The sequence below is a fragment of the Schistocerca nitens genome, chromosome 6 (genome assembly GCF_023898315.1).
Source record: "Schistocerca nitens isolate TAMUIC-IGC-003100 chromosome 6, iqSchNite1.1, whole genome shotgun sequence".
Lineage (NCBI taxonomy): Eukaryota > Metazoa > Arthropoda > Insecta > Orthoptera > Acrididae > Schistocerca > Schistocerca nitens.
Genome location: NC_064619.1, coordinates 448,097,668 through 448,124,717, shown reverse-complemented (window position 1 = coordinate 448,124,717; position 27,050 = coordinate 448,097,668). Strand labels below are relative to the sequence as shown.

At 45.6% G+C, this 27,050-nt stretch overlaps 1 protein-coding gene across 2 annotated transcripts in view; it reads left to right on the top strand.

Moving 5' to 3' along the window:
• Window positions 1–27,050, top strand: part of LOC126262242 (semaphorin-1A) — a 923,656-nt gene that overhangs the window by 431,917 nt on the left and 464,689 nt on the right. For both annotated transcript variants that reach the window (XM_049958718.1, XM_049958717.1), the window contains exon 3: window positions 8,817–8,913. In XM_049958718.1, coding sequence (XP_049814675.1) covers window positions 8,817–8,913 — 97 coding nt within the window. The remainder of the gene's footprint in view (window positions 1–8,816; window positions 8,914–27,050) is intronic.

The window sequence follows — 27,050 nt, the reverse complement described above, 5'->3', positions numbered from 1 at the left end:
ACTGCCCCTCATTTGCTGTCTTCCCACTGTCCACTCCATCATCTACTTTCTTTTCAGTAGATAATACCCAACGCACCACTATTTCTATATCCATACCCTTCACCCCTGTAGAAAACATTTTACCCTCCCCAAATCCTTTTTCTCCCTCTGAAAGTCCTTTAGATTTTTTAGTGAAAGTACAGTGTTCTTTTCTACAAGAACATCACCGTTTCTGTAACGTGTTTAAAATACGCTGTACATTTTTGTTTTATGTTTATCTTTCAGCCTTTCGATTTTAATTTAAACAGAAGAGAAAATCAACACTATTAATCAGTCGAGTGGAGAAACCCTGAGAAATCACAACAGTGCTACTGTTATGTAAACATCAACTTAAATCATACTTTCATAGATTTTCAAAGATCTTAAAAATTTTCACCGTGTGATCATATTTGGATCGTCTTTATTTACATTTTAAAGCTGCAAGGACACCGGTGCGGAACATTTGTACCACTGGCAGCTGCCGCCCCCCCCCCCCCCCCCCTTCCTCCCATCCGACCACTCATTACGGGCGAGGAGAATGAACATCTACAGAGTCGTTTCGAACACGACGTGTAGTACGGGACAAATTATTATCCAGTCTGTCCTCGAATACCGATCTCTAAATTTACCCAACAGGCTATCACGGGAACAGCCTCGCCGTACGCCGAAGATCCTAACTGAAACAAAAAAACTTTCACGATAATGTTGTTCGTGTTAGATATGGGCGACCAGAGAGGGTAGAACTTGGTGCTGGTACGTAGGGAACTCATCTAAGGTGGCCGCCGAGTTCGACGTCCCCATCCGTCAACAGTATCGCGTGCCCTGACTCCATGCGGCGCGGCGGAGGGATTTCGGACATAGCCCGGACTGTGGTTTCCCCGCCACGAACCGTACTCCACTATCTCTCTTCTCTTCGCCACCCAAATACTCTCTTTATTGCCGGCCGCGGTGGTCTCGCGGTTCTAGGCGCTCAGTCCGGAGCCGCGCGACCGCTACGGTCGCAGGTTCGAATCCTGCCTCGGGCATGGATGTTTGTGATGTCCTTAGGTTAGTTAGGTTTAAGTAGTTCTAAGTTCTAGGGGACTGATGACCAAAGATGTTAAGTCCCATAGTGCTCAGAGCCATTTGAACCTCTCTTTATTCAAACTTCCTATCTCAAGAGCCCAATGTCATCATCACTATAATAAACTTTAGTGATATACAGACTATACTCGTAAATTTACGATGTCACACCTAATGCATAGAAAACAGACATAAAGACACTATCTTGTATTAAATTATCACGTTCGTTTACAATCGGCGTACACGTGTTTGAATCCTGCCTCTATAGGCTACATATTCCGTAGCGCCAAATTTTAAAGAAACAACACCAAAGACAATTTAATTGGCCGCGTTACGGCACAGTTTTTTTGTATTTCCTCCTCCTTACGTGCATTCTCGTGGTCGACAACTGTACGTATTTTACACTCAGGTGACAGAGTCATGGGGCAGCGATATGCACATACACAGATGGCGGTAGTATCGCGTACACAACGTATAAAAGGGCAGTGCATTGGCGGAGCTGTCATTTGTACTAAGGTAATTCATGTGACAAGGTTTCTGACGTTATTATGGCCGCACAACGGGATTTAACAGACTTTGAACGCGGAATGGTAGTTGGAGCTAGACGCATAAGACACTCCATTTCGTAAATCGTTAGCGAATTCAGTATTCCGAGATCCGGAGTGTCAAGAGCGTGCCGAGAATACCATATCAGGCGTTACCTCTCCCCAGGGACAACGCAGCGGCCGACTGCCCTCACTTAAGGACCGAGAGCAGTGGTTGTTTGCGTAGAGCTGTCAGTGCTAATAGACAAGTAACGCTGCATGAAATAACGGCAGAAATCGATGTAGAACGTGCGACGAACGTATCCGTTAAGACAGTGTCTCGAAATTTGGCGTTAATGGGTATTGCAGCAGAAGACAGACGCGAGTGCCTTTGGTAACAGCGTGACATCGCCTCTCCTGAGCTCGTGACCATAGCAGTTGGACCGGGCCACAGTTGTTCGCTATTGGTTTGAAGAACATTCTGGACGATTCGAACGAATAATTTGGCCATTCAGATCGCTCAACATGAATCCATCAAACAGCTATGAGGACGTAACCAAGAGATCAGTTAGTGCTCAAAATCGTGTACCAGCAGCACCCTCGCCATTATTGACCCCTATAGAGGAAGTACGGATCGGTATCTCTGCAGGGGACTTAACCGACTTGTTGAGTCGATGCCACCTCGAGGTGCTGCACTACGCCAGGAAAAAGGAGTCCGACACGATATTAGGCGGTTTCCCATAACTTTTGTCTCCTCAGTGTACATACTATAAATGCACAATGGCGTATTTAGACGCATAGAAAATAGACATAAAGACCACCTTGTATTAAATTATCACATCCTGTTTCGTTTCAATCGGCGTGCATGTGTAGAGTACATATTACGTAGCGCCAAATTTGAAAGAAATAGCCGAGACGGATCTAGAACCCGCGACCATCGCCTTAGGTGATAGAGAAGATGTACACCTCCCACCAGAGGTCGCGTTATGGCATAACATTCTTGTGTTTCTTCCTCTCTATGTATATTGCCGTGCTCGACAACTGTGCAAATTTTAATCTATGTATTGTAAGTCGCTTTTGCACGATAGCTAATGCAATTACTGTTTCGTGCACTTTCGCTCTTCATAATAGTTTAGATAATTTCGGAGCACATGGTTCGAGTCTGTCTGTAACATTACCTTCCTAACAATCTAGTACGGAAGTACTTAACATACAAAACTGTTGATTGCATCGTAGCAAGAGTAGGATCATATGCCACACACCGACGAAGTAACACAAATGCGTAAAGAGACTCTTACCTCTTACGAATTTTTTAATATGTATGGAATCTCGCTCCGAGGGAGGGGGGGGGGGTTGACAGACAGACAGAGAGAGATAATGAAAATTATCCACAACCATATTTACACGGACGGCATCCGTGTTCTTTTGCAATTACAACGGTAGTTAGTGGCTTATCAAAATAAGCTGCATTTTATAAGTGGTGTCGCTTACCTGAAGTCTCTTCGAATCTGCTTTTCATATTTTCCTGGATAGCTCAGCATTCAGAAAGTACACTCCATACAGCCTTTTTTTAGGTGTTAAAAATGTTAAAAGTTGCCTTTCAAACATGACAAGAGAACTGGAAGGCCTCGCTGTTATTCAGGGCAAGATAGTTTGCCTGCATTCAGCCTTTTACTCCACGTAGATACTGGTTTCACGACGTATGTATACACAGATGGTTGATATTCGGTACCTGCAGACTTAGGTACAATCAGAGTAGTTTTCCATTGCACGTTCACCGCTTTGCAGTTATTCTATCTCTTTCTGTTACTGTGCTAACACTGAGTAAAGAGACATCAGTCACATCGTCTATGCATGCGTAAAATGAGAGAGGAACAGGTGTTTGCCACACTTAGGTCGTCTTAATGCAGAGTTTCCCAATAGATTGGTCATTCCACATTCAGTGAATAATCCCGCATTTAATGAATATCTTTTTAAAGTTCTACAAGCTATCAAGAAAATACCTTTGTAGTAATAATGCAGCATTTGTAGCTATGATAACAGTCGTTTCATCTTACATGTATTTTATACTTAAGTACAATTATTTCAGCTAAGGCATGGAACATTTGTATCATTTCCTTTCATTCTTTTTCGTGTTATTTCTTAAATTTGTGGTGCCATAAGATCTTTCTCCTTCAAACTACCCTGTAAAATTTTACACAGCGTGTCAAATACGTTTGTTCAAAGTGTATATGTATACTTACATTTTAGGTATATCTACATTTGTGCCACAATAGCTTTGTTAATCATTAACGTTGTTATATTGGTCCTATGTCTTTTCCTATAAATTAACCAAATCTATTGTCAATATGTTACATATAGGGTGGTTACAATTAAACTATTGCTACTTGAGCCAGTGTAAACGGAAAACTATTTGGCATATACAGGGTGTTTCAAAAATAACCGGTATATTTGAAACGGCAATAAAAACTAAACGAGCAGCGATAGAAATACACCGTTTGTTGCAATATGCTTGGGACAACAGTACATTTTCAGGCAGACAAACTTTCGAAATTACATTAGTTACAATTTTCAACAACAGATGGCGCTGCGGTCTGGGAAACTCTATAGTACGATATTTTCCACATATCCACCATGCGTAGCAATAATATGGCGTAGTCTCTGAATGAAATTACCCGAAACCTTTGACAACGTGTCTGGCGGAATGGCTTCACATGCAGATGAGATGTACTGCTTCAGCTGTTCAATTGTTTCTGGATTCTGGCGGTACACCTGGTCTTTCAAGTGTCCCCACAGAAAGAAGTCACAGGGGTTCATGTCTGGCGGATAGGGAGGCCAATCCACGCCGCCTCCTGTATGTTTCGGATAGCCCAAAGCAATCACACGATCATCGAAATATTCATTCAGGAAATTAAAGACGTCGGCCGTGCGATGTGGCCGGGCACCATCTTGCATAAACCACGAGGTGTTCGCAGTGTCGTCTAAGGCAGTTTGTACCGCCACAAATTCACGAAGAATGTCCAGATAGCGTGATGCAGTAATCGTTTCGGATCTGAAAAATGGGCCAATGATTCCTTTGGAAGAAATGCCGGCCCAGACCAGTACTTTTTGAGGATGCAGGGACGATGCGACTGCAACATGGGGCTTTTCGGTTTCCCATATGCGCCAGTTCTGTTTATTGACGAAGCCGTCCAGGTAAAAATAAGCTTCGTCAGTAAACCAAATGCTGCCCACATGCATATCGCCGTCATCAATCCTGTACACTATATCGTTAGCGAATGTCTCTCGTGCAGCAATGGTAGCGGCGCTGAGGGGTTGCCGCGTTTGAATTTTGTATGGATAGAGATGTAAACTCTGGCGCATGAGACGATACGTGGACGTTGGCGTCATTTGGACCGCAGCTGCAACACGGCGAACGGAAACCCGAGGCCGCTGTTGGATCACCTGCTGCACTAGCTGCGCGTTGCCCTCTGTGGTTGCCGTACGCGGTCGCCCTACCTTTCCAGCACGTTCATCCGTCACGTTCCCAGTCCGTTGAAATTTTTCAAACAGATCCTTTATTGTATCGCTTTGCGGTCCTTTGGTTACATTAAACCTCCGTTGAAAACTTCGTCTTGTTGCAACAACACTGTGTTCTAGGCGGTGGAATTCCAACACCAGACAAATCTTCTGTTCTAAGGAATAAACCATGTTGTCTACAGCACACTTGCACGTTGTGAACAGCACACGCTTACAGCAGAAAGACGACGTACAGAATGGCGCACCCACAGACTGCGTTGTCTTCTATATCTTTCACATCACTTGCAGCGCCATCTGTTGTTGAAAATTGTAACTACTGTAATTTCGAAAGTTTGTCCGCCTGAAAATGTACTGTTGTCCCAAGCATATTGCAACAAACGGTGTATTTCTATCGCTGCTCGTTTAGTTTTTATTGCCGTTTCAAATATACCAGTCATTTTTGAAACACCCTGTAGATTCCCAATTTTAAAGGAATGATGATCAGGTTGTACGCTACAGGGTTTCCATGACTTACCGTTAGGCGCCGCTGAAGGTACAGCGCGCAGCGACGTTGGGTTGAAGCACAGGCGTCAGTGTGCATTACAGTGCAGTATGTCAACATGGGTCTGGACAAGGCGGACAGGGCTTCACTCGCAAAGCTCTTCTGTCAAACAACAGCAGTAGTGTTGCTGCTGCTCTTTGCGAGTATAGTTGTGTTAAACGACTACGGAGAGATCCTCTTACCGCAGCGGAGTTGAAGAACGTGATGCGGAAGTTCGAATTAACTGGCGCTTTGGCAGATGCTCCTGGGAGAAGTCGACAGCCAGTTGCGTCATAAATTGTCATGGCTGAGAATACTGAACGCAATATGCGATCTTCAAGCAGTGCACGTGCTGTGTCTCGACAGCTGAACATTGCGTGGTGCACCGTTCGAAAAGTGCTGCGAACAGTTGTGCAATGGTATCTCTAGTGCGGTTACAGGCTGTCGCAGATGATGGTCGTCGCATTGAGCACCTTTTGCAATCTGGAATGTAAACAACGTATGAAATTAAGAAATGTTACCCCCTTAGTCCGCAGCTCGTGGTCGTGCGGTAGCGTTCTCGCTTCCCGCGCCCGGGTTCCCGGGTTCGATTCCCGGCGGGGTCAAGGATTTTCTCTGCCTCGTGATGACTGGGTGTTGTGTGCTGTCCTTAAGTTAGTTAGGTTTAAGTAGTTCTAAGTTCTAGGGGACTGATGACCATAGATGTTAAGTCCCATAGTGCTCAGAGCAATTTTCAATTTGTTACCCCCTTATGCGGAAATAAAAATGTGTTTCTTTCAGTGTTCTTCCAAACGTTGCGGCAAGTTTTCATTGTCCTACGGTCGCTCGTTTTTATGGGGGCCCCGTCAAGTAGCAGAAGTTTACTTGTAATCGCCCTGTAGATGTCAAACAGTAGGCTTAAAAAAGTTGTTGGTTACACTTGTATCTCTATGTTCTTATACAGTATTATGTCATCAATTTGTCTTTAACTGTATGTCGAGTGTACATTTTACCTGGCTAAATGTCCATCAGATGCGGAAGACCGAATGAACATTTTAAAAAATCCTAAATATGATGTCATAGTTTATAAACAATATTAAAGATCCTGCAAATGCAAATAAACGGTGTCCATATATAACAAACGCGTGTATGTACATTGCCCCGCAATACAAAGAAGTTGTGTGACATAAACGAAAGTTGGTAGGAATGTTTCTACATATGGAAGATGATGTCTGTTCAAATTTCCGCGGCTGTCGCTTAAGAGTGGCGCAAGTTGCGCCACTATGAGGATGCAAAGGCACGTTTGCTTTAAATACGGTCGTCAGCGTTAGTTACCTTTGAGGTTGAAAATGTTGAGATAATGTTAGTGAAGAATGCCTTTAATGCGACAAAGACGCCATTATCCACACCTCACTGAGTTTGTACCAGGTCTTGTAAAAATGGCTGCAAGAAGCTGGATGATCCATCTGCGATTCTGGAGAAAGACTTGGCAGGACTGTAGCCACTGCATGTGATTGCTGGCAGCGGTGGTCACGAGAATGTACGGTTGCAACAAGTCCCGGCTCCATACGGCCACGTGGCACTACCAAAAGGGAAGACCATCACGTTCAAATGTGTGTGAATTCCCAAGGGAACAAACTGCTGAGGTCATCGGTCCCTAGACTTACACACTGCTTAAACTAACTTATGGGATGAACAACACACAATCACCCATGCCCGAGGGAGGACTCGAAACTCCGGCGGGAGGGGCCGCGCAATCCGTTACAGGGCGCCTCAAACCGCGCGGCACCATCGTGTTCGGCGTATCGTTCTGGCGTGTCGTAGTGCATCTGCAGCAGCAATTTGAGCAGCAGTTGGTACCTCAGTGACACAACGAACTGTTACTCCATGGACAGCTGTGAGCCAGACGCCCTGTAGCATTCCACTGACCCTAAACCACCGCCAACTGCGACTTCAGTGATGTCGAGTGAGAACTCATTGGAGGGCAGGGTGGAGGTCTGGTGTGTTGTACCCTGATGAAAGCTCGTTCTGCTTCGGTGTCCGTTGTGGCTGTGAGGTCGTCAAAAGGAGGCTAGTTGAGACCCTGCTACCAACCTGTCTCCATGCTTGAGACGCTGGACCTGCACCTGGAGTTACAGTCTGCAGTGCGATTTCGTAAGACAGCAGGAGTACATTCGTGGTTATTCCATGTACCCTGACTGAAAAGTTGTACGTCAGTCTGATGATTCGACCTGTTGTGCTGCCATTCATGAACAGCATCTCAGGGGGTGTTTTTCAACAGGATAACGCTCGCCCACATACCGCTGTTGTAACCCAACATGCGTTACAAACTGTCAGCATGTTGCCTTGGTCTCCTCGATAACCAGATCCGTCTCCAGTCGAGCACACATGTGACATCATCGCACAACTTCAATGTCATCCACAAACAGCAAAAAAATGTTCAAATGTATGTGAAATGTTATGGGACTTAACTGCTAAGGTCATCAGTCCCTAAGCTTACACACTACTTAACCTAAATTATCTTAAGGACAAACACACACACCCATGCCCGAGGGAGGACTCGAACCTCCGCCGGGACAAGCCGCACAGTCCATGACTGCAGCGCCCCAGACCGCTCGGCTAATCCCGCGCGGCACACAAACAGCATTAACCGCCCCTGCATTGACTGATCAAATGCAACAGGCATGGAACTCCATCCCACAAATAGATCCGGCAGCTATACAACACAATGCTTGCACGTTTGTGTGCTTGCGTTCAACATTGTTTCTTACACTGCTTATTAGTGTACCAGAATTACATTTGCAACGCCTTATTTCGCGCTCACATTAACATGTGATCTTGTAATGTTACCTAGACTAATGTATTTCCGAAATTTTATTACTCTGCATTAATTATTTTTTGGTGTTCAGATTACTTCCGTCAGTGTGTATATATCATCTCTGTTTTATTTTTGTACATTTACCACATGAAATGAGTCATGCTCGAAAGTAGTTGCGGAAAAATAAAGAAGATAATAAAAAAGAAATCGCAGTTGTCGTGGATTACACATTTAAAAATGCATTTCAAACAAAAACATTAAATATGTAACTTTATTTTTCGATGCAGTAATCAGAACTTTGATTACGCTTCGTACAATTTGAGACAGCAGAGAAGTAGCGGTGTAGTGCTGACGTGGTGCGTTCCTTGTGTTACAGGGGCCGAGGAGGTGTTCCGCTTCGCGGGCAACGAGACTTACCCCGACTACTTCCTGCGAGTGCTGCGGGACGGCACTTCGCTACTCGTCGGAGGGAGGTGAGTACTCGCCGTGTATGCTGCTACAGCGTACCCTGTGGGCATCTACACGAGCGGTCCCAAAACCACAGTAATGCCTCATTGGGTTGCGCTTCCACCGTGTCCAGTTTCAGTTAATTCTGGTACGGGGTGTTTCGCTTGCGATGTGAGCGCTGCCTCCGGCGTTGGCGAAGACGCCACTACCTGGGAGTAGAGTCGCTCATTTCAGCCTTCAGGCTCGCCAGTGTCGCGTAAGTCGTAGCTACGAAGGGCCGTTGGGCGACGGCCGGGGATAGAGTCTGGCGCATCGGCCTTGCGAGTTTACGCTGTGCTGGAACTACTTGTAAGGGCCATTGGCAATCAAGTGTCGTCCGTTACGACTGAGGAGTGCGTTGTAGAAAACCTAAGACGCGACGTACATTCTACGGAATAAGCGTGGGTAGTTGCAGCAGGGATGGTTTCAAGCTTCTATTCGTTCATTTTCAATTAAGAATTTGCGTCAATTAATATCAGATGAACGAGGTATCCTTGTCAGTATTACGGGATATTCCGAATTTTTTCGCTGTTCACTCGTAGAAACATTTTAAGTAAGGGTAGCTAAGTTAATCATCATACTTCTTTCACCTTAAACAGCGGTGCATTAGAATTGCAAAATCTGGTCCATTTATTTCGCTAATCGCCTTATTTAATTAAATTGTCACTGTTCGTCATAAAGATAAAAAACTCAATTGCGCTCTAAGGTGCGGGATTATCAGCAGACTCGCAGTAAAAAGTTTTAAAATACTGGATTTAAAAAATTTATTCTTTGTTTTTGTCGAAAACTGAATAATTTTTCTTATTTGCCGTAGGTACTGTCCACCAAATTTCGTCTTGCGACCATTATAATGATAATCAGCATAATACCGTATTTTAGTCTTTATTTTTTGTTGGCCTCTAGTCCCGAAAAAGTTGCTTCGTTATGCTGAAATGGTCAGAAAACCCCATAGCGAGTTGTATTCCTAAGACCAAATGTTGATTAATATTACGACGGCCGTTCAATAAGTAATTCAACACATTTTTTTCTGAAATCAGATTGTTTTTATCAATAACTGACGCAAAACATTTTTTTTTCTGAAAGCAGGTTGGTTTTACTCACAACCCTTATTTTACGACAAAACCCTGTTTTACGACATAATCTCCGTTAAATGCGACGGCCTTACGCCACCTTATTGGCGAGGTTTGTGTGCCCGCATGTTACCACTCTACTGTTCCATGTTGGAGCCAACATTTAGCTGCATCAATAACCTCCCCATCATCCACGTAATGCTTCCCTCTGAGTCCATCCGTCTTTGAGCCAAACAGATGGAAATCGGAAGGTCTGAGATCCGGTCTGTGGGGGTATGAGGAAGAACAGTGGACGAGTGTGTCAGCACTGCCAACAGAGACGCCCAGTTGTGCAGCGAGGTTTGATTGTGATCCGTCGATCACCTCGAATGAGTGTGTCCGAACATTCCAGAATTGTAGGAGTCACAGCTGTGTGCCGCCGGCCGGCACGCGGAAGATCGGACATGTTTGCGCGACCTTGGTGCACTGATGACTGACACCTCGCCCAACAACTCACCGTACCTTTGTTCGCTGTCAAGCCTCCGTAGCCATTCTGCAAGCGCCTGTGAATATCTGCGATGCTTTGGTTTTTCGTCAAAAGAAACTCAGTGGCAGCTGTCTGCTTGGAACGCACCTCCGTTAAAGACGCCATTTCGAAGGCTACGTATAGCGCCACCACCTATCGAAATTTCATGAAACTGTAGGGGCGTAAGCGGGGATATTCCACGATGTCCCACAAGAAATTCCGCATGTTTTTAAACGAAAATTTGCCGAGAAAAAATGCTGCATTACATATTGCACGCCCCTTTTGCGTTATTCAGGAACGGACATAATACAAAAACTGGCACGTACGAACTTTTAATCAAGTCTTTATTATGGTATGTCAACAGCACCTGTCGACCCTGACTCTTTGTGTTCTCGCCTCGACTGCACACGCATCCTCTGTGCAGATATTTATTCCCCGGGATGTGGTGTTACGTGGCGGCTTAACATGTAACTAATTTTCCAAACAAAATTAACTAGAGGATTTTTCCCCACCTCCTGCTCTTATCCGATCACACAGCAAACATTTTTAATGCATCATTTCAGTACCACGTTTTGATCTGACATTTTGCCGCGGGATAAAAAGGTAAATGTATGGCGAATGTAACCGGATCGTTATAGTGCCTTAGAGACTACCTGCATGTTCAATCGCGTATGGGTTACGGGTACGAAATACGGGAAACTAGGGCTCATACAGTGGTATACAGGCAATAATTTTCTCCTTACTTTCATTTGGGAGTGGAACAGGAAAGGGGATGACTAGCAGTATTCTCTAGCAATCACTGTGCTTGTCTCGCGGAGTATATGCGTAAATGTAAATGGAGAACATACACTCTTAAAGGATGCAGCACGAAGGAATTATCCGAAAGAGTCAGAAGAAGGTAAATGTAACGTACATATACAAACATCAAAAAAAGTTTTGCATTACCCCGGTTCCCAGAACTGCTGAAGGTAGACGTTGTCTATGGATATTGTATCACAGACACAGTCCCTTTGTCGCTGAACCCACCCAAAGATGTAAACAACCATGGACGAGCAGCTCCTATTAGACGGAGGGGATCCGACAGCCTATCATTTCCAGTCATTCCACCAGGAAGTAGGTACACGTCTCGTGTTGTCTGTAGTTCAACCAAGTCTAGACGGTCAGTACCGCGGTTCGATCGCGTCCGCATTGTTACTTTGTGCCAGGAAGGGTTCTCGGCAAAGGAAGTGATCAGGCGTCTCGGTGTGAACCAGAGCGATGTTGTTCGGATATGGAGGAGATAAAGAGAGACAGGAACTGTCGATGACATGCCTCGCTGAGACCGCCCAAGGGCTACCACTGCAGTGGATGACCGCTACCTACGGATTATGGCTCGGAGGAACCCTGACAGCAACACAACCATGTTGAATAATGCTTTTCGTGCAGCCACAGGACGTCGTGTTACGACTCAAACTTTGCGCAATAGGTTGCATGATGCGCAACTTCACTCCTGATGTCCATGCCTAGGTCCATCTTTGCAACCACGACACTATGCAGCGCTGTACAGATGGGCCCAACAACATGCCGAATGGACCGCTCAGTATTGGCATCACGTTCTCTTTACTGATGAGTGTCGCATATGCCTTCAACCAGATAATCGTCGCAGACGTGTTTCGAGGCAACCCGGTCGGGCTGAACGCCTTAGACACACTGTCCAACGAGTGCAGCAAGGTGGAGGTTCCCTGCTGCTTTGGGGTGGCATTATGTGGGGCCGACGTACGCCGGTGGTGCTCATGGAAGGCGCCGTAATGGCTGTACGATACGTGAATGCTATCCTCCGACCGACAGTGCATCCATATCGGCAGCATATTTGTGAGGCATACGTCTTCATGGACAGTTCGCGCTTCCATCGCGCACTTCTTGTGAATGACTTCCTTCAGGGTAACTAGAGTGGCCAGCATGTTCTCCACACATGAACCCTATCGAACATGCGTGGGCTGAATTGAAAAGGGCCGTTTATGGACGATGTGATCCACCAACCACTCTGAGGAATCGCTGTTTAGGAGTGGGTCAATTGGACTAACAGTGCCTTGATGAACCTGTGGATAGTATGGCACGACGAATACAGGCATGCATCAGTGGAAGAGGACGTGCTACTGTGTGGGTATTAGAGGTACCGGTATGTGCAGCAATCTGGACCACCATTTCTGAAGGTCTTACTGTATGGTGGTACAACATGCAATGTGTGGTTTTCATGATTAGTAAAAAGGGCAGAAATGATGTTTGTGTTTATCTCTACTCCAATTTTTTTGTACAGTTTCCGGCACTCTCGGAACCTAGGTGATGCAAAACTTTTTTTGATGTGTGTACAAACAAATGATTGCAGCTTCAGGGAGCGGTCTGCTGACCGCACGCCCTCCAAACCGCAACCAGTGACGCCATTGGCATAGGATGGTCGGTCGGCTCCGATACGTCCGCCACGTCCTGTGGACGGGATTTACATTTAGGATCTTCACAGTCTGGTTGTCGTCTGTCAGGAGCAGCAGAAGTAGTTGTTGTTTACCACCTTTAGAGGGCAAGTGTTATCAATCACTTAACTGTACATTATTTCTTGGTGACAGCCCTGTTTTAAATTATGGAGCTAATAGAAAACTGCACGAAAGAACACTTCCCTGCATTACAAAATTCATGATTCCTTGATGCATAGAATGTGACTCACAAATTTATCCTTTCTTTTAGTCAGTTTGTACCATAAATTTTAGGCAAATACACTCAGAAAGCGTTTCGTAATATTTAAATTTATATTCGATCTTAACAAATTTCTCTTGTTCAGAAACGTTTTTCTTGATGTTACCAATCTGCATTTTATATCCCCTCTACCTCGACTATATCAGTTATTATACTGCCCGAATAGCAAAACTCATTACCACTTTCAGTATCTTATTTCCTAGTCTAAATATTCAGAGTCGCTAATATTGTTAGAATAATTTCTGTGGTGTCACCGCCAGACACCACACTTGCTAGGTGGTAGCTTAAATCGGCCGCGGTCCATTAGTACATGTCGGACCCGCGTGTCGCCACTGTCAGGATCGCAGACCTAGCGCCACCACACGGCAGGTCTCGAGAGACGGACTAGCACTCGCCCCAGTTGTACGACGACTTTGCTAGCGACTACACTGACGAAGCCTTTCTCTCATTTGCCGAGAGACAGTTAGAATAGCCTTCAGCTAAGTCCATGGCTACGACCTAGCAAGGCGCCATTAGCCTTAGATAGCTTGTATCTAGAGAATCTCACTTGTATCGCCACAATCTCCAGATGTCTCATCAAGAACGATGTACCACAAGGATGGAATAAAGTTAAGTATTTCCGCAGCTACGTACTTTTCTTGATAGCATTCATTACGTATCCTGTTTCAGACCTCACTCCATCCTTCGTGAGTAGCGCGTGCGTCTTGGCCGCCTCTTTCAATTAGTGTGCGTAGTGTTGGCAAATCTGACGACACTACAATTTCCATTACCCTTATATCACTTATGTTACTGTTCATCATATTGTCTCTTCTGTAACACTCTCCATTACTTTCAACTTATCTACCAAGTCCATAGCTGTCTCGGAAACAGTTGCAATATCATCTGCAAACCTCAACTTTCTTTGGAATAGGAATTATTATATTCTTCTTGAAGTCTGTGGCTATTTGACCTATCTCATAAACCATACACACTACGTGGCATAATTTTGTCATTTCTAACTCTTTCAAGAATCGCAATGATTCTGAGGGATTATTAGCTACTATAGGGGCCTTATTTCGATTTTGGTCTCCCACTGTTCTGTTGAATTCTACTCGCAGTATAACATCTCGTATCTCATCTCCAAAGACTTCATTTTCCATTTTTATCATATTGTCTTCAAATTAGTTTCCTTTGAGCCTTTTGTGTATTCGTTCTGTATTTCAGACCACCTTCTTAGCTTAGTACTGGCTTATTATCTGAGCTCTTGATATTCATAGAGCTGTTCCTCCCCTTTCCAAAGGTTTCCTTAATTGGTCATACGTTCGAGGGGAGCGAAATAGAGGCTTCCTAGAAATTACACAATGGATTTTAGTCTGAATTTTTACTGCAAATGAAGAGTGGGAAATGGACAGGTGGTATGTCGAATTGACCAACGTGAGATCTAGTTCCGAAAAAAAAAAAAAAATAAAGCGTATGTACATTGTAATATTTTTCTCGCTTTCTGAACAAAACTTGAAATTAAAAGTTGTAAAACACATATGATATGATTTGCATAAAAGTAAAAATAAAACCAGTTAGGGAAACATTTGACACGCCAATAAGAGATGCTTGAAATAATGTACAGAAACTGAGGTGGCGATTGACAATGTGAAGTCCAATGTTTAACTTCGAATATGGGATTTTAGTGTTGTGGATTTCAGTCTTACGTCACTAACGTATGAGCAAATGGTTCAAAATGGTTCAAATGGCTCTGAGCACTATGGGACTTAACTGCTACGGTCATCAGTCCCCTAGAACTTAGAACTACTTAAACCTAACTAACCTAAGGACAGCACACAACACCCAGCAATCACGAGGCAGAGAAAATCCCTGACCCCGCCGGGAATCGAACCCGGGAACCCGGGCGTGGGAAGCGAGAACGCTACGGCACGACCACGAGATGCGGGCAACGTATGAGCATCTCAGCTGCTGGAGGAGATATCATGCATCATTCAAAGACGCGTGGAATACACACATGTTCAGAAAAAAGAACAGATCACCTTGAACGGTTGGAGATAAGACGTTCATATTCACAGGAAATGTACATTGGTATGTTCTGCAGAAATGATTAGCATTTGAACTACGTCGGCCCGCGTGTTCAAAGCATCATTGATATCGTGGCACAACACCACATACCAGTAAAATGTGCCTGCGGCTCTCGTTGTCGCTACAAACCGAAGGTAATGGATCAGTGTGATTCGAGCAGACGTGCAGGATGCTCGCAGACGTATGAGCGAACCGTTCTGTCAAATAAGTGAGTTTGAAAGAAGGTGCGTTATTGGCATGAGAGAATGTGATGGACGCATCCATCCGGGAAGCTGGTGCTCGTGTGGGACGAAGTGTTTCACCAGTGTAACAGTGCAACGGGTGTGTAGAATGGTTCACGGTAGGCCGTAGAACACGAGATGGGTCAGGTCGCACCACCCAGACCACCACCCCCCAGAAGATCGACACCTCATCCTAATGGCACTGCAGGACAAATCTGAGTCCTCCTCGGCTCCGGCTCAACAGTGGAACAGCGTAACACATCGTACACTGTCAGGGATGACAGTCCGTAGTCGTTTATTACGGAACGGGCTACGTGCACGTCGTCCACTTCTCCGCCCAGCTTCGACGAATGTGCAGAAACATGCTTAACGGCAATGGTGTGTAGAACGACGTCACTGCGGACAGGAATGGTATCAGATACTGTTTTCAGACGAATCCTGGTTCTGTAAATGAAAATGATGGCCGTATTTTGGGTCGCTGTAGACCGGGGTAGCGGCATCACAATGACTGCATTCGCATAATACATACAGCGCCCACTCAAGGCCTTACGATGTGAGATACTATTGGGTACAACAACAAATAACAGTTGGTGCGTGTCCAGGGCACTATGGACAGTGTAACCTAAGTGAATGACACCGTGCGATCCTTAACCATTTTTCAGCAAGACAATGCACGACCAAATATTGCTGCACAAACAGTGTCTTCATGGTGTTAGAGGATGTTAGCTTTTTGCCCAGGCCCGTCATATGACCAGACGTGTCGCCAATCGAAAATGTGTGGCGTATGGTGAAACGATGGACGCAGCTCAGTCATCCATTGCCAACCTCCACAGATGAACTATGGACCAGATGGGTGCAGCATGGATGGCTATACCGATCGCGCCTTAAATGCGTCGACGCCATCACGCATGGAACAAGTTATCAGGGCCCTTGACGGACCCTGTGCCTACTAAGGAACAGGACACATACTGAACCGAGATGACTGAAATTCTAATCGCTTCTGCAGAACATACTACTATACATGTCCTGTGAATATCAGCGCTCCATCTCTAGTCGTACAAGGTATTCTGGTTTCATTACATATATTTTTTAACATGAATATACCGGGTGATCAAAAAGTCAGTATAAATTTGAAAACTTAATAAACCACGGAATAATGTAGATAGAGAGGTAAAAATTGACACACATGCTTGGAGTGACATAGGGTTTTATTAGAACAAAAAAATAAACATAGTTGACAAAATGTCAGACAGATGGTGCTGGACAGCAAAACGTCAATGACTGCGCATGACAATCGTATATAAAAGGAGCTATAATGAGAGAGAGAATCAGATGCGCCAGCAGTCGCAGCATGTTGACGTTACCTGAAAAGGCGCTTTTAGTGAAGCTGTATTATCAGAATGGGGAATGTGCTAGTTCAGCGTTACGATCCTATCGCCATAGGAAAGGGATTCGAACGGGTAAAGGTCCGTTGACAAATGCAGCTGTGGCGAGAATGATTTCGGAGTTCGAAGCTATGGGCTGTTTAGACGATAGATCCCGTAGTGGCCGACGGAGCACAAGGCGTAATGCTGCTGAGACAGTTCAGGAAGAAATGGAGACTGTAGCGGGTTCGTCTATGCACGGGGAAGTCAGCGCTCGTGCAGTCGCACGTCGCACCGGCATTCCGTACACTACTGTTTGGTTGGCACTTAGGCGTACCCTCCGAAGCTATCCGTACAAAATCCATCGGAATCATGAACTATTACCTGGCGATTTAGTGAAGCGGAGAGCATTTGCGGTGTGGGCATTTCAAAAGATGGCGGAGATGACGATTGGTTGAGTAACGTGTTGTGGACCGACGAAGCTCATTTCACGCTTCGAGGGTCTGTCAACGCCCACAACTGCAGAATTTGGGCTACCGAAAATCCTAGAACTGTCGTGGAAACTCCATTGCACGACGAGAAAGTCACGGTATGGGGTGGATTTACCACATCTACCGTTATTTGGCCTTTTTTCTTCGAGGAAATTCGTGATTCTGGTATTGTAACGGCTACCGTGACGGGTGAGAGGTACGCCGATATGTTACAGAATCACATCATCCCCAGCCTGGCTGATAAACACCTGTTGGAACGTACGATGTTTATGCAGGATGGCGCTCCCCCCCCCCCCCCCCCCCATATTGCTAGACGCGTGAAAGATCTCTTGCGCGTGTCGTTTGGTGGTGATCGTGTGCTCAGCCGCCACTTTGGTCATGCTTGGCCTCCCAGGTCCCCAGACCTCAGTCCGTGCGATTACTGGCTTTGGGGTTACCTGAAGTCGCATGTGTATCGTGATCGACCGACATCTCTAGGGATGCTGAAAGACAACATCCGACGCCGATGCCTCGCCATGACTTCGGACATGCTTTACAGTGCTGTTCACAACATTATTCCTCGACTACAGCTATTGTTGAGGAATGATGGTGGACATATTGAGCATTTCCTGTAAAGAACATCATCTTTGCTTTGTCTTACTTTGTTATGCTAATTATTGCTATTCTGATCAGATGAAGCACCATCTGTCGCACATTTTTTGAACTGTTGTATTTTTTTGGTTCTGACAAAACGCCATGTCATTCCAAGCATGTGTGTCAATTTGTACCTCTCTATCTACATTATTCCGTGATTTATTCAGTTTTCAAATTTATACTGACTTTCTGATCACCCGGTATTTCTGTAATATGTTGTAATATAGTATGTAGTTTTAGACGCCTCAAATCACAAATCATTTGACCATTATGTTTTTTTTCTCTGTAGGTGACATCTATATTTTCCATAGTCAGACACGCTGTAGTTAAGATGATAATTTTGCCCTCAGTGAAGTTTACTGTGTACATAAGTGCTGGAAGGATACCTAGAAAGACAGCACGGCGGATAGGTATGTTACGCAGAATATTGTCGTGGAAAAACGCTGGCGTGGCCGGTCGCAGCTGAGCCTGGAGGCTGTATCCCAGGCGGCGGGTGGCAGCGACGCACCTGGGCAGCAGCGCTTCCATTATTGCAGATACCTGCCGGCAGCCGACCGCGGCGGCTGCATTATTAACGCGCACTGACAGCCTGCGGTCCGTCCAACTTGAGCCACTGAGCAATTTCCGCCCCTGCAGCGGCGAGAGCGGGCGCGCCGCGCTGCATATTGTGTTTCCACGGCGGCCTCACTTATTCACGACGCCCTGCGCCGCCCGAGGAATACAGACAGTTACAGCCGCAATTGTGTGTCTGTCAGGGAACACTTGGCTCGAAGAAATTACGCACCTTCCAGTGTTCCAGCGCGAGGCGCAACGCTTGCAGCGAGCCTTTGCATCGCTGTTCCGTGGGCAACTCTCGCCGCTTCATTCTTCCGTCTGACTTAGCTCTAGTGCTTTCGTAACAGCAGCTGTTACCAGCAGCTCGCACCGAGAAAAGCTCCCTCCCTGTTTCGGCAAGAGGCTAGAAACTCGCTTCAGTTGGCTGGAAACTAACTTGAGTGCGTTGAACTACTGCCAGATCAGAGAACGATTGCTTCTCAGCATGGCCGACTTGTGTGCTCAAGAACAGTGTAATACTCTTGTCAGCCATGCGCCTATGCCAGATTACACACTAATGAGGCAAAACATCTCGTTGCGCACCGGTAGGCTGAATGCCCCCTGTGGTGCTGTGGGCACTTGACACGGTAAGGAAAGTATTCGCCAAGGGGACAGCGATATGCGCATGTACGGATGGCGGTGGTACCGTGTTCACAAGCTATAAAAGGGCAGTGCATACTTAACGACCGGGAGCAGCTGCATTTGCGTAGAGTTGTCAGTGCAAGCAGACAAGCAAGATTGCGAAAAATAACCTCAGTGAGACGGGTGTCTCGATTAATCAAGGAAAACCCCCAGTTGAAAAACGGGGCCAAAATTAGTTGGTTACTGTCGAGTTGCAATTTACAATTTCTTTATTGATTACTTCAACCATTAAAAGGCATTTCTTTATCACTTGGCCAGGAACAGATCCAAAATACTAGTAGGCATTAGAGATGGGCAAAACTGTTCTTTTCAGAGAGCGGATCAGAACTGTTCGCTCCCTGAAATGAACTAGCTCTTTTTCATGACTCACCACTCATTCGCAATAGAAAATAAATGGAAGGCACATTGCCCTTTAAACTTGGTTTATTCCAGTACTATACCTGTATTTTGATCTTATTTGATCCTATTTTGACGTAACACAGATAATGAGTAAGAATTTTGTATTGTTTATTGAAATTTCCACGATATGACAAAGTTTTTGATTATTGATTTATTTTGCACTATCGTGGTTTTTTGGGTGATCGGAAAATGTTGTAACTTGAGATTTACATTAACAATATATTTGGCTATAATGTATTAAAATTTCATTAACCTCGTACAAATACATCGCAAGCCATATATTTTTAAAGAAAGTTTCCTTCCGAAGACGCCTAAAATCGCAAAATCCGTAGTACAATAAGAAAAAAATATATAAATTTGACTGTAAGACCAAAGTGCTGCATATAGCCTTCCGCAGAATAAAACAAGGAAAATATTGGTGTATCACATTTTGCTATACGTTTATCGGTTTGCTCGTAATTAAAGTGTAAATTCGAGTGACCATAATAAAAAATCCTATAGTAAGAGGAGCCGTCAGGAACCTAATCTGATCAGTTTAAACAAATAAAAATAAAATAAAAACAAATGATGTATACATAACATAATTATGAATATACATAACGGTATTACTACAAAGAACAATATCCAGTAGAGACGAACTCCGATGCAGAGGCGCTGAGTCAAGCAGGTCGAGCCGCGAGCTGTATTACTGCGTGAGCTGAGACCGCAGAGACTAGAGTGACACCTAAGTTGCTTTGCTCAATGCTCTGGCTAGAGTCGAGAACGGTGGGGTGAGCGTTGAGCGGGCGAGTTCCGAGGGTGGGGGGAGCGGTGAACTGCCACCAGTTACCTGCTCCGAGACAAATCGTCCGTTCTCTTGCGAGCAGGTTGTTGCAAGTAGTTCCTATGTTCTCCGCTAGGAGGCTCTCTGTCCTGTTGCTCGCATCAACTGCCCAGAGGGCAGGACATGCGACTGAAACGATCGCCGATGGAGTGCGATGCCAAGTTTAAAGGTGCGCCAGACACTGCACGCGGCAGAGGAAGCACAGAGAGGGCACAGCATATGTGAAACACAGAATCCAATGGGGCACTGCACAGTGCAGGTAGCCAAGGCAGAAGCAGGGCAGAGACCTGCGCTGGCTGTGTTGTGTGACGTGCAGTGTGCTGTGACCAGCAGAGGCCCGACTGATCTGCTTCGACTCACTCTCTCTCTCTCTCTCTCTCTCTCTCTCTCTCTCTCTCTTCTGTGGGAAACGTTTGGAGCTACCGTTCTTTTTTTCTGAATCACTGATTGTTCCCTCCTTTGAAAGATTCAACTCTATGAATTAGTTCAGGAGCGGATCCCCCGTCCCTAGTAGGCATGCGTACCTTTTCAAAACAACTTACTTTACAGTTAACGGCCAAGCCATTTTACTTAAAACAGACTTTGATAAAGCATTTAATAACAAAATTAAAACTTTCCAAGTAATGAAACAAAAAAAAAACACAAATTTGCGTACAATTTCGCTACCGAACATGTAGGGAGCCAACTTCTTTTAAACTTTGGCACAACAAGATATTAAATTACAAGGGCTCGCTAACAGGGAGGCAGAACTAGCATTTTCAAAGGATGCCAAGTAGATTAAAACAATCAAAGTAAAGATACAGTCCTTCACCTTTTACGGTAACTAACAATTTTAAACCCACGTAATTTTAAAAACCCACCAATGAAAGGCAAGCTTAACCTTTTTGAACAGTAGCCAAAAAACAATCAGAGTAAAATACAACCATTTACCATTTTACAATAACTAACAACTTTAATACCATGTCCTGCCATCAAAATGTCCTGGGTGTAAGGCCGGCCACAATTGTCTCCCGAAGGATGCTCAGGCTAGAAGCGGACTAACAGACCCACAACGCCTCACATTCAGCAATCACATCGAGCTCACGCGAGGCCAAGGGGGACGAGGAATCAAATCAGGAACCATAATCCCTGCCCAAAAATACACTTCCTCCCAGGCAGTACTAACAAGAAGCCAAAAGATCACTGTCTATAATTACACCGGCGACAGGGACCGGAAATCTGAACGCAGGAGGCCACAAGGCAGAAAAAATGTGATCTAAAACAATAATCACTGCCCAAAAATACACTTCCTACTGGGTAGTATTAATAAGAAGCGGTAAAGATCACTGTCTATAACTACACCGGCGACAGGGACAGGAAACCCGAACGCAGGAGGCCACAAGACAGAAAAGACGCTAGTTGCACAAACCAAAAGTCTTCAATTAACATCTAAACCTTTAACCAACTTAACTTGCAGTTTATCAGAGAAACAGCAGGTGAACTCCGATGCAAAGTTTCCTCACACCCGACCGTGTACACGTCACCAGCGTACCCAAGTCGGCACAGTCACGCAGCCACGCGCTCTGTCACCGGAGCCCTCGTCTTCTCTGCACCCACGGCGGCGAAATACCACTCCTCAGGTTAGGCGAGTTACTAGTCCGTCATCCCCGCCTCCAGACGGAAAATTTAAAGAAATCCGTTGGCGCTCCTACCAAATAGTGACTCGGAACCACTGCCGTGGCCCCCGGGTGCTCACAGCAAGAGCTTACAGCCTTGTCCCGTCAACTCGTCTCGCACCGCCAAGATAGACCACACCGCTTCTAGGAACAACAGGCAACTCTCCACCGCCACGCCACGCCGCGGTCTCATCGTACGACATTCTCTAATTCCCGATTTTAAAAACCGACCGACCGACTCGTCACCGCTAGGCAACCAACCGGCCATCCCCCCAAAGATCTTACTCCCTTACACAAGGCTAACAGGAAGCAACGACTCGAAGATCGATAAGACCAGACACGCCGCCAGAGGGGAATCTCAGCAGAATCGTACGCAGCATAACGATAAATATGAAAGAATCAGTTAACGATGGAATGGAAGGACTCGGAACAATCTTTACAGCGCGATATATGTTGAGAGCCGACACACGGCTCACTCAGAAATCAATGTGGAACGTATGACGAACGTATCTGTTAGGACAGTGCGGCAAAATTTGGCGGTAATGGGTTATGGCAGGAGACGACCCACGGCGGTCCCTTTGCTAATAAGAGCGCCTCACCAGGGTTCGTGAGCGTATAAGTTGGACGCTAGAAGACGGGGAAAACCGTGGCCTGGTCAGATGAATCGCGATATCAGTTTGTTAGAGTTGACAGGATTCTAGTGTAGTGCAGGCCCCTTAAAGCCGTGTACCCATGTTGTCAGCGAGCCACTGTTCAGGCTGGTGGTGGCTCCATAATGGTGTTGACTGTGTTTATATGGAATGGACTGGGTCCTCTGGTCGAACTGAACCGATCATTGACTGGGAATGGTTATGTTCGGCTACTTGGAGACCATTTGTAGCCGTTCATAGACTTCTTGTTCGCGAACAGCGATTGAATTTTTATGGATGACAATGCGCCATGTCACTTGGTCACAATTGTTTACGCTTGGGAAGAGCATTCTGAACAGTTCGAGCGAAAGATTTGCGCACCAGATCGCCCAATATGAATCCCATCGAACGCTTATGGGACATAATCGAGAAGTCTGTTCGTACAAAAACTCCTGTACAGTCAACATTTCCGCAGTTATGGACGGCTATAGAGGCAGCATGGGTCAGTATGTGTGCAGGGACTTTAAACGATTTGTTGAGTCGATGCCACATCCAGTTGCTGCACTACGCTGGGCAAAAGGAGGTCCGAGACGATATCCCATGACTATTGTCGCCTCAGTGTGTATGCAGAAAAGAAACTAAGGGGGAGTCATTGTAGCGACGATACGCCGTGCAGCCTAACGCGGCGGTGGAAAGATGTCAGGCAGTGGAAGACTGATACGGGATTGCGACTAGTGATGGCCCAGTGAGATTGGGCTGTCATGATTAACACTCGATTTTACTCATAAACAGTGTGTCCTAAAACGGAGTTTACAGTTTGAATCTTAATGACCAGGACAGAAATTACACAAACTATGAATTTTAAGTCACACAGACGGTCACGACATCACTGATGTTTCATTGTTGAAGATTTCGTCCATTGGTAGCAATTCAGGGTTTGCAGCGCTGCGAACCCCGTAACACACATGTGTGTTACGGTTGCTATTGGAATGTCGTCACCGGCAATCACAGTCGCCTCTGTCATCCAGCGTGCGTGGCTTTGTGGCGTAATCGGTGTCCTTAGATCGGTATATATGGGTGGAAACTCAGGGTAAAAATCGTAGAGGGAGACCAAGAGATGAATACACTAAACAGATTCAGAAGGATGTAAGTTGCAGTAGGTGCTGGGAGATGATGAACCTTGCACAGGATAGAGTAGCATGGAGAGGTGCATCAGACCAGTCTCTGAAGACCACAACAACAACAACAGTACGAACCCGATTGAATGTCCAGTCACAATAATGTGGCCACCTGTCAGAAGCCTGAATGGCTAGCGTCTACCTTTTGCAGCGCAGACCACTGTGAGATGTGCAGGAAGAACCTGACGAGTTCCCGGAACGTACTGGCGGGGATGTGGAGCCGACTCCAGTGTCGTTACCAGCTGTGCTTGATTTCTGGGTTGAGAATCCATGACGTGAACAGTCATTGCGAGGTTGACCCACAGATTCTCGATAGGGTTTAAATACGGGGAGCTTGAGGGCCAGGGGAGTGCGTGAAACTCATCCTGGCGCTCTTCGAACTGCGCACTTAGGCTGCGAGCTGTGTGGCACGCTGCACTGTTCGCCATCGTTCTGTGGGAGAACAAACTGCATGTAGGGGTGGTCGTGGTGCCCAAGGGTAGATGCATGCATACTTAGGTTGTTCCACTTTCCCCTCCAGAATGACGGAATCACCCATGATATACCACGAAGACGTACCCCAAACCGTAACGTTCCCTTCTCCGGTCGACGATTATTGCGCGGTGTTTGCTTTCTGACGTCTTACGCCGTATACGCGAACAGTCATCATTCGTCTGAAAAGGTCACCTGTTGCCAGTCACTGAACGTTCAGTTGCGGTATTGGCGTGCAAATTCCAGTCTTAGTCGCCGATGAACACCAGTCTGCAAGTGTGCATGAACCACGCCCCTGCTGCGGAAGCCCATACACGGCAACGTTTGCTGAAGGGTTGTTGAGGAGACGCTGGTGATAGCCCCTCGGTTCATCTGAGTGGTCAGTTGCTCTACGGTTGCACGTCTGTTCGCACGTACACGTCTTCGAAACTAACGTTCACACCTGTCATCTGTGCTCAGTGATACACCACAGCTGCCTCGGCGCCGGTGTTCTTTTGTGCCATTTTCCCATGAACAGATACTCTAACCGTGGCGGTACGCGAACAGTTTACAAACTTAACGGTTTCGGAAATGCTTGCACCGTAGGTCAGAAAGCCAGTGATCGTGCCCTTTTGGGCGTCAGATAAATCGCTTCGTTTCCCCATTACGACAGCGACTGCACTGTGTTCCGCTCCCTCGCGACGCGCTTTATATTCCATCCACTGCTGTTGCTGCCACCTGCCGTGTGTGAGTGGTTATTGCTCGTTGACGTCAGAAATATGCGGTGCTCACATTAATGTGACTGAAGCGTGTAACTCGAACATGGAAAATATTAAGGCCGAGGCTTACACGAAGATCTCAGCACCTTTGAATTGGCTACATGCAGCGCCGTACTGTTTCGTTCTCCTTCGTATTTCTCTGAAGAGTCTCTCCCCGTAGTTTATTTAACAAAACGGCTGTTTAGTGCAGCGTAACAATCCCACAACTATAGAACATATATACACTTTCCCTAACGAAACGATCACTGAACGGTATAAATGTCGGGCGAATCATCACCTGTAATTTGTTACACGTAACAACAGGTATTCATCCACACACTAAGCCTGGATATTTTTGTCTGGAGCATATGAGCTCAGAAATAAATTTAAAAAATGGGCCTGATCCCACTGTTGCTGCTAAGGTGTTTGGGAGTTTTTCAGCTGTAAGACAAATGACGAAATGGAAGTCCCCTTCTAGGCATACTCTATGCCCGACTCTCAGTTCTGAGATTTGCCTTGGAGAGAAAAAAAAAAAAAAAAAACACATCTCTACTTTGTGTCGTGTGTCAAACTATCCATCCTGATCGCCCGACCAGGAAATGAGAAGGAAAAGAAAGTCCACATTTCGCTTTATCACACTTAAAAAAAGGTAAGAGCAGTATCGTTCAGTTGTGAGTAGATTGTGGCACTGATCATGTCAATACCGTGTGTTAATTCCTTTCTCCCTGCCCCACCCCCTCGCCTCTCATGGTGTAGGAAGCATTCCGGCACCCGTCTGACCTACTTTGTACGTTGTTACAATGGGTGTACCTGAACGTGTTGGACATAACTCTCACGATTGCTCTCCTGCTGGAATTTACCGTGTTACGTCGTCGCAACGCAATTTTCTGATAAAAGTATTTATACGATTGAAAGTTCACAGATTAAAGATGCACGCAATCGACGCTGATGTGTGCGTTTTCGGATGCACAGATGTTACAGTTCGAGGGAAGTATTATGCATGAAAACATTATCTGCTAAATAAACATCGCGGTAGAGCGCCGATAGAAAACTAATCTGACTGTTATTCTGTGAGCAACATACTGCTGCTTTAAGAGAAATGAAACTGGATTTGTGTGCTGATGTGTTATCGGTAGGAGAAATATGTGCGCTACTACACAACGAATAAAGCAGAATCTTGAATAATCTAATCTCCGACCGAATCGCCATTGGCAAAGCTCCGAATTAATAAGAGGAGGAATGTGATGAGAAAGAGATTCGAATCACATGGTTTTTATATTTCAAACTTTACCTACCTCGCTGCGGAAAAGTGACGCGCTGGTTTAATAAGTAATGGGCTAGGTGCCGTGCCTTATCTTTTTCAGTATGAATAAGTACTGCATATTAAAATTCTTTACTGTGTAAGCTATTTTCCTATTTTTAAAATATCAAAGAAAGATAAAAGAGAGCAGCGGGGAAATTTTTAGCCATTGCAGATACAGTAAAGTTAATTATGAAAATAATGCACAGAGTACTCATACCTCATTCATGTAAAATACTAAAAGCGTACGCAGGTGACTTCCCGCTGGTAGACCCGACACATCCGCATAAGGGAAACTGTAAGTTGCAAGAAATAGCTGAATGCTGAGTAAGCAGAGATTGTTGCACTCTCGGTTAAAAACGAACGCGCAAATATCCGCAGGCAAAAGTTTGTGAAAATTCACACGTCTGTAAGATAAACGTGCGAAGTATAAAGCATCTTCTACCGCCTACGTTAGCGAAAGGTCTTGCCGAGACCTTGCTGGCCGTGTGGCCGAGCGGTTCTAGGCGCTTCAGTCCGGAACTGCGCTGCTGCTACGGTCGCACGTTCGAATCCTGCCTCGGGCATGGATGTGTGTGATGTCCTTAGGGTAGTTAGGTTTAAGTAGTTCTAAGTTCTAGG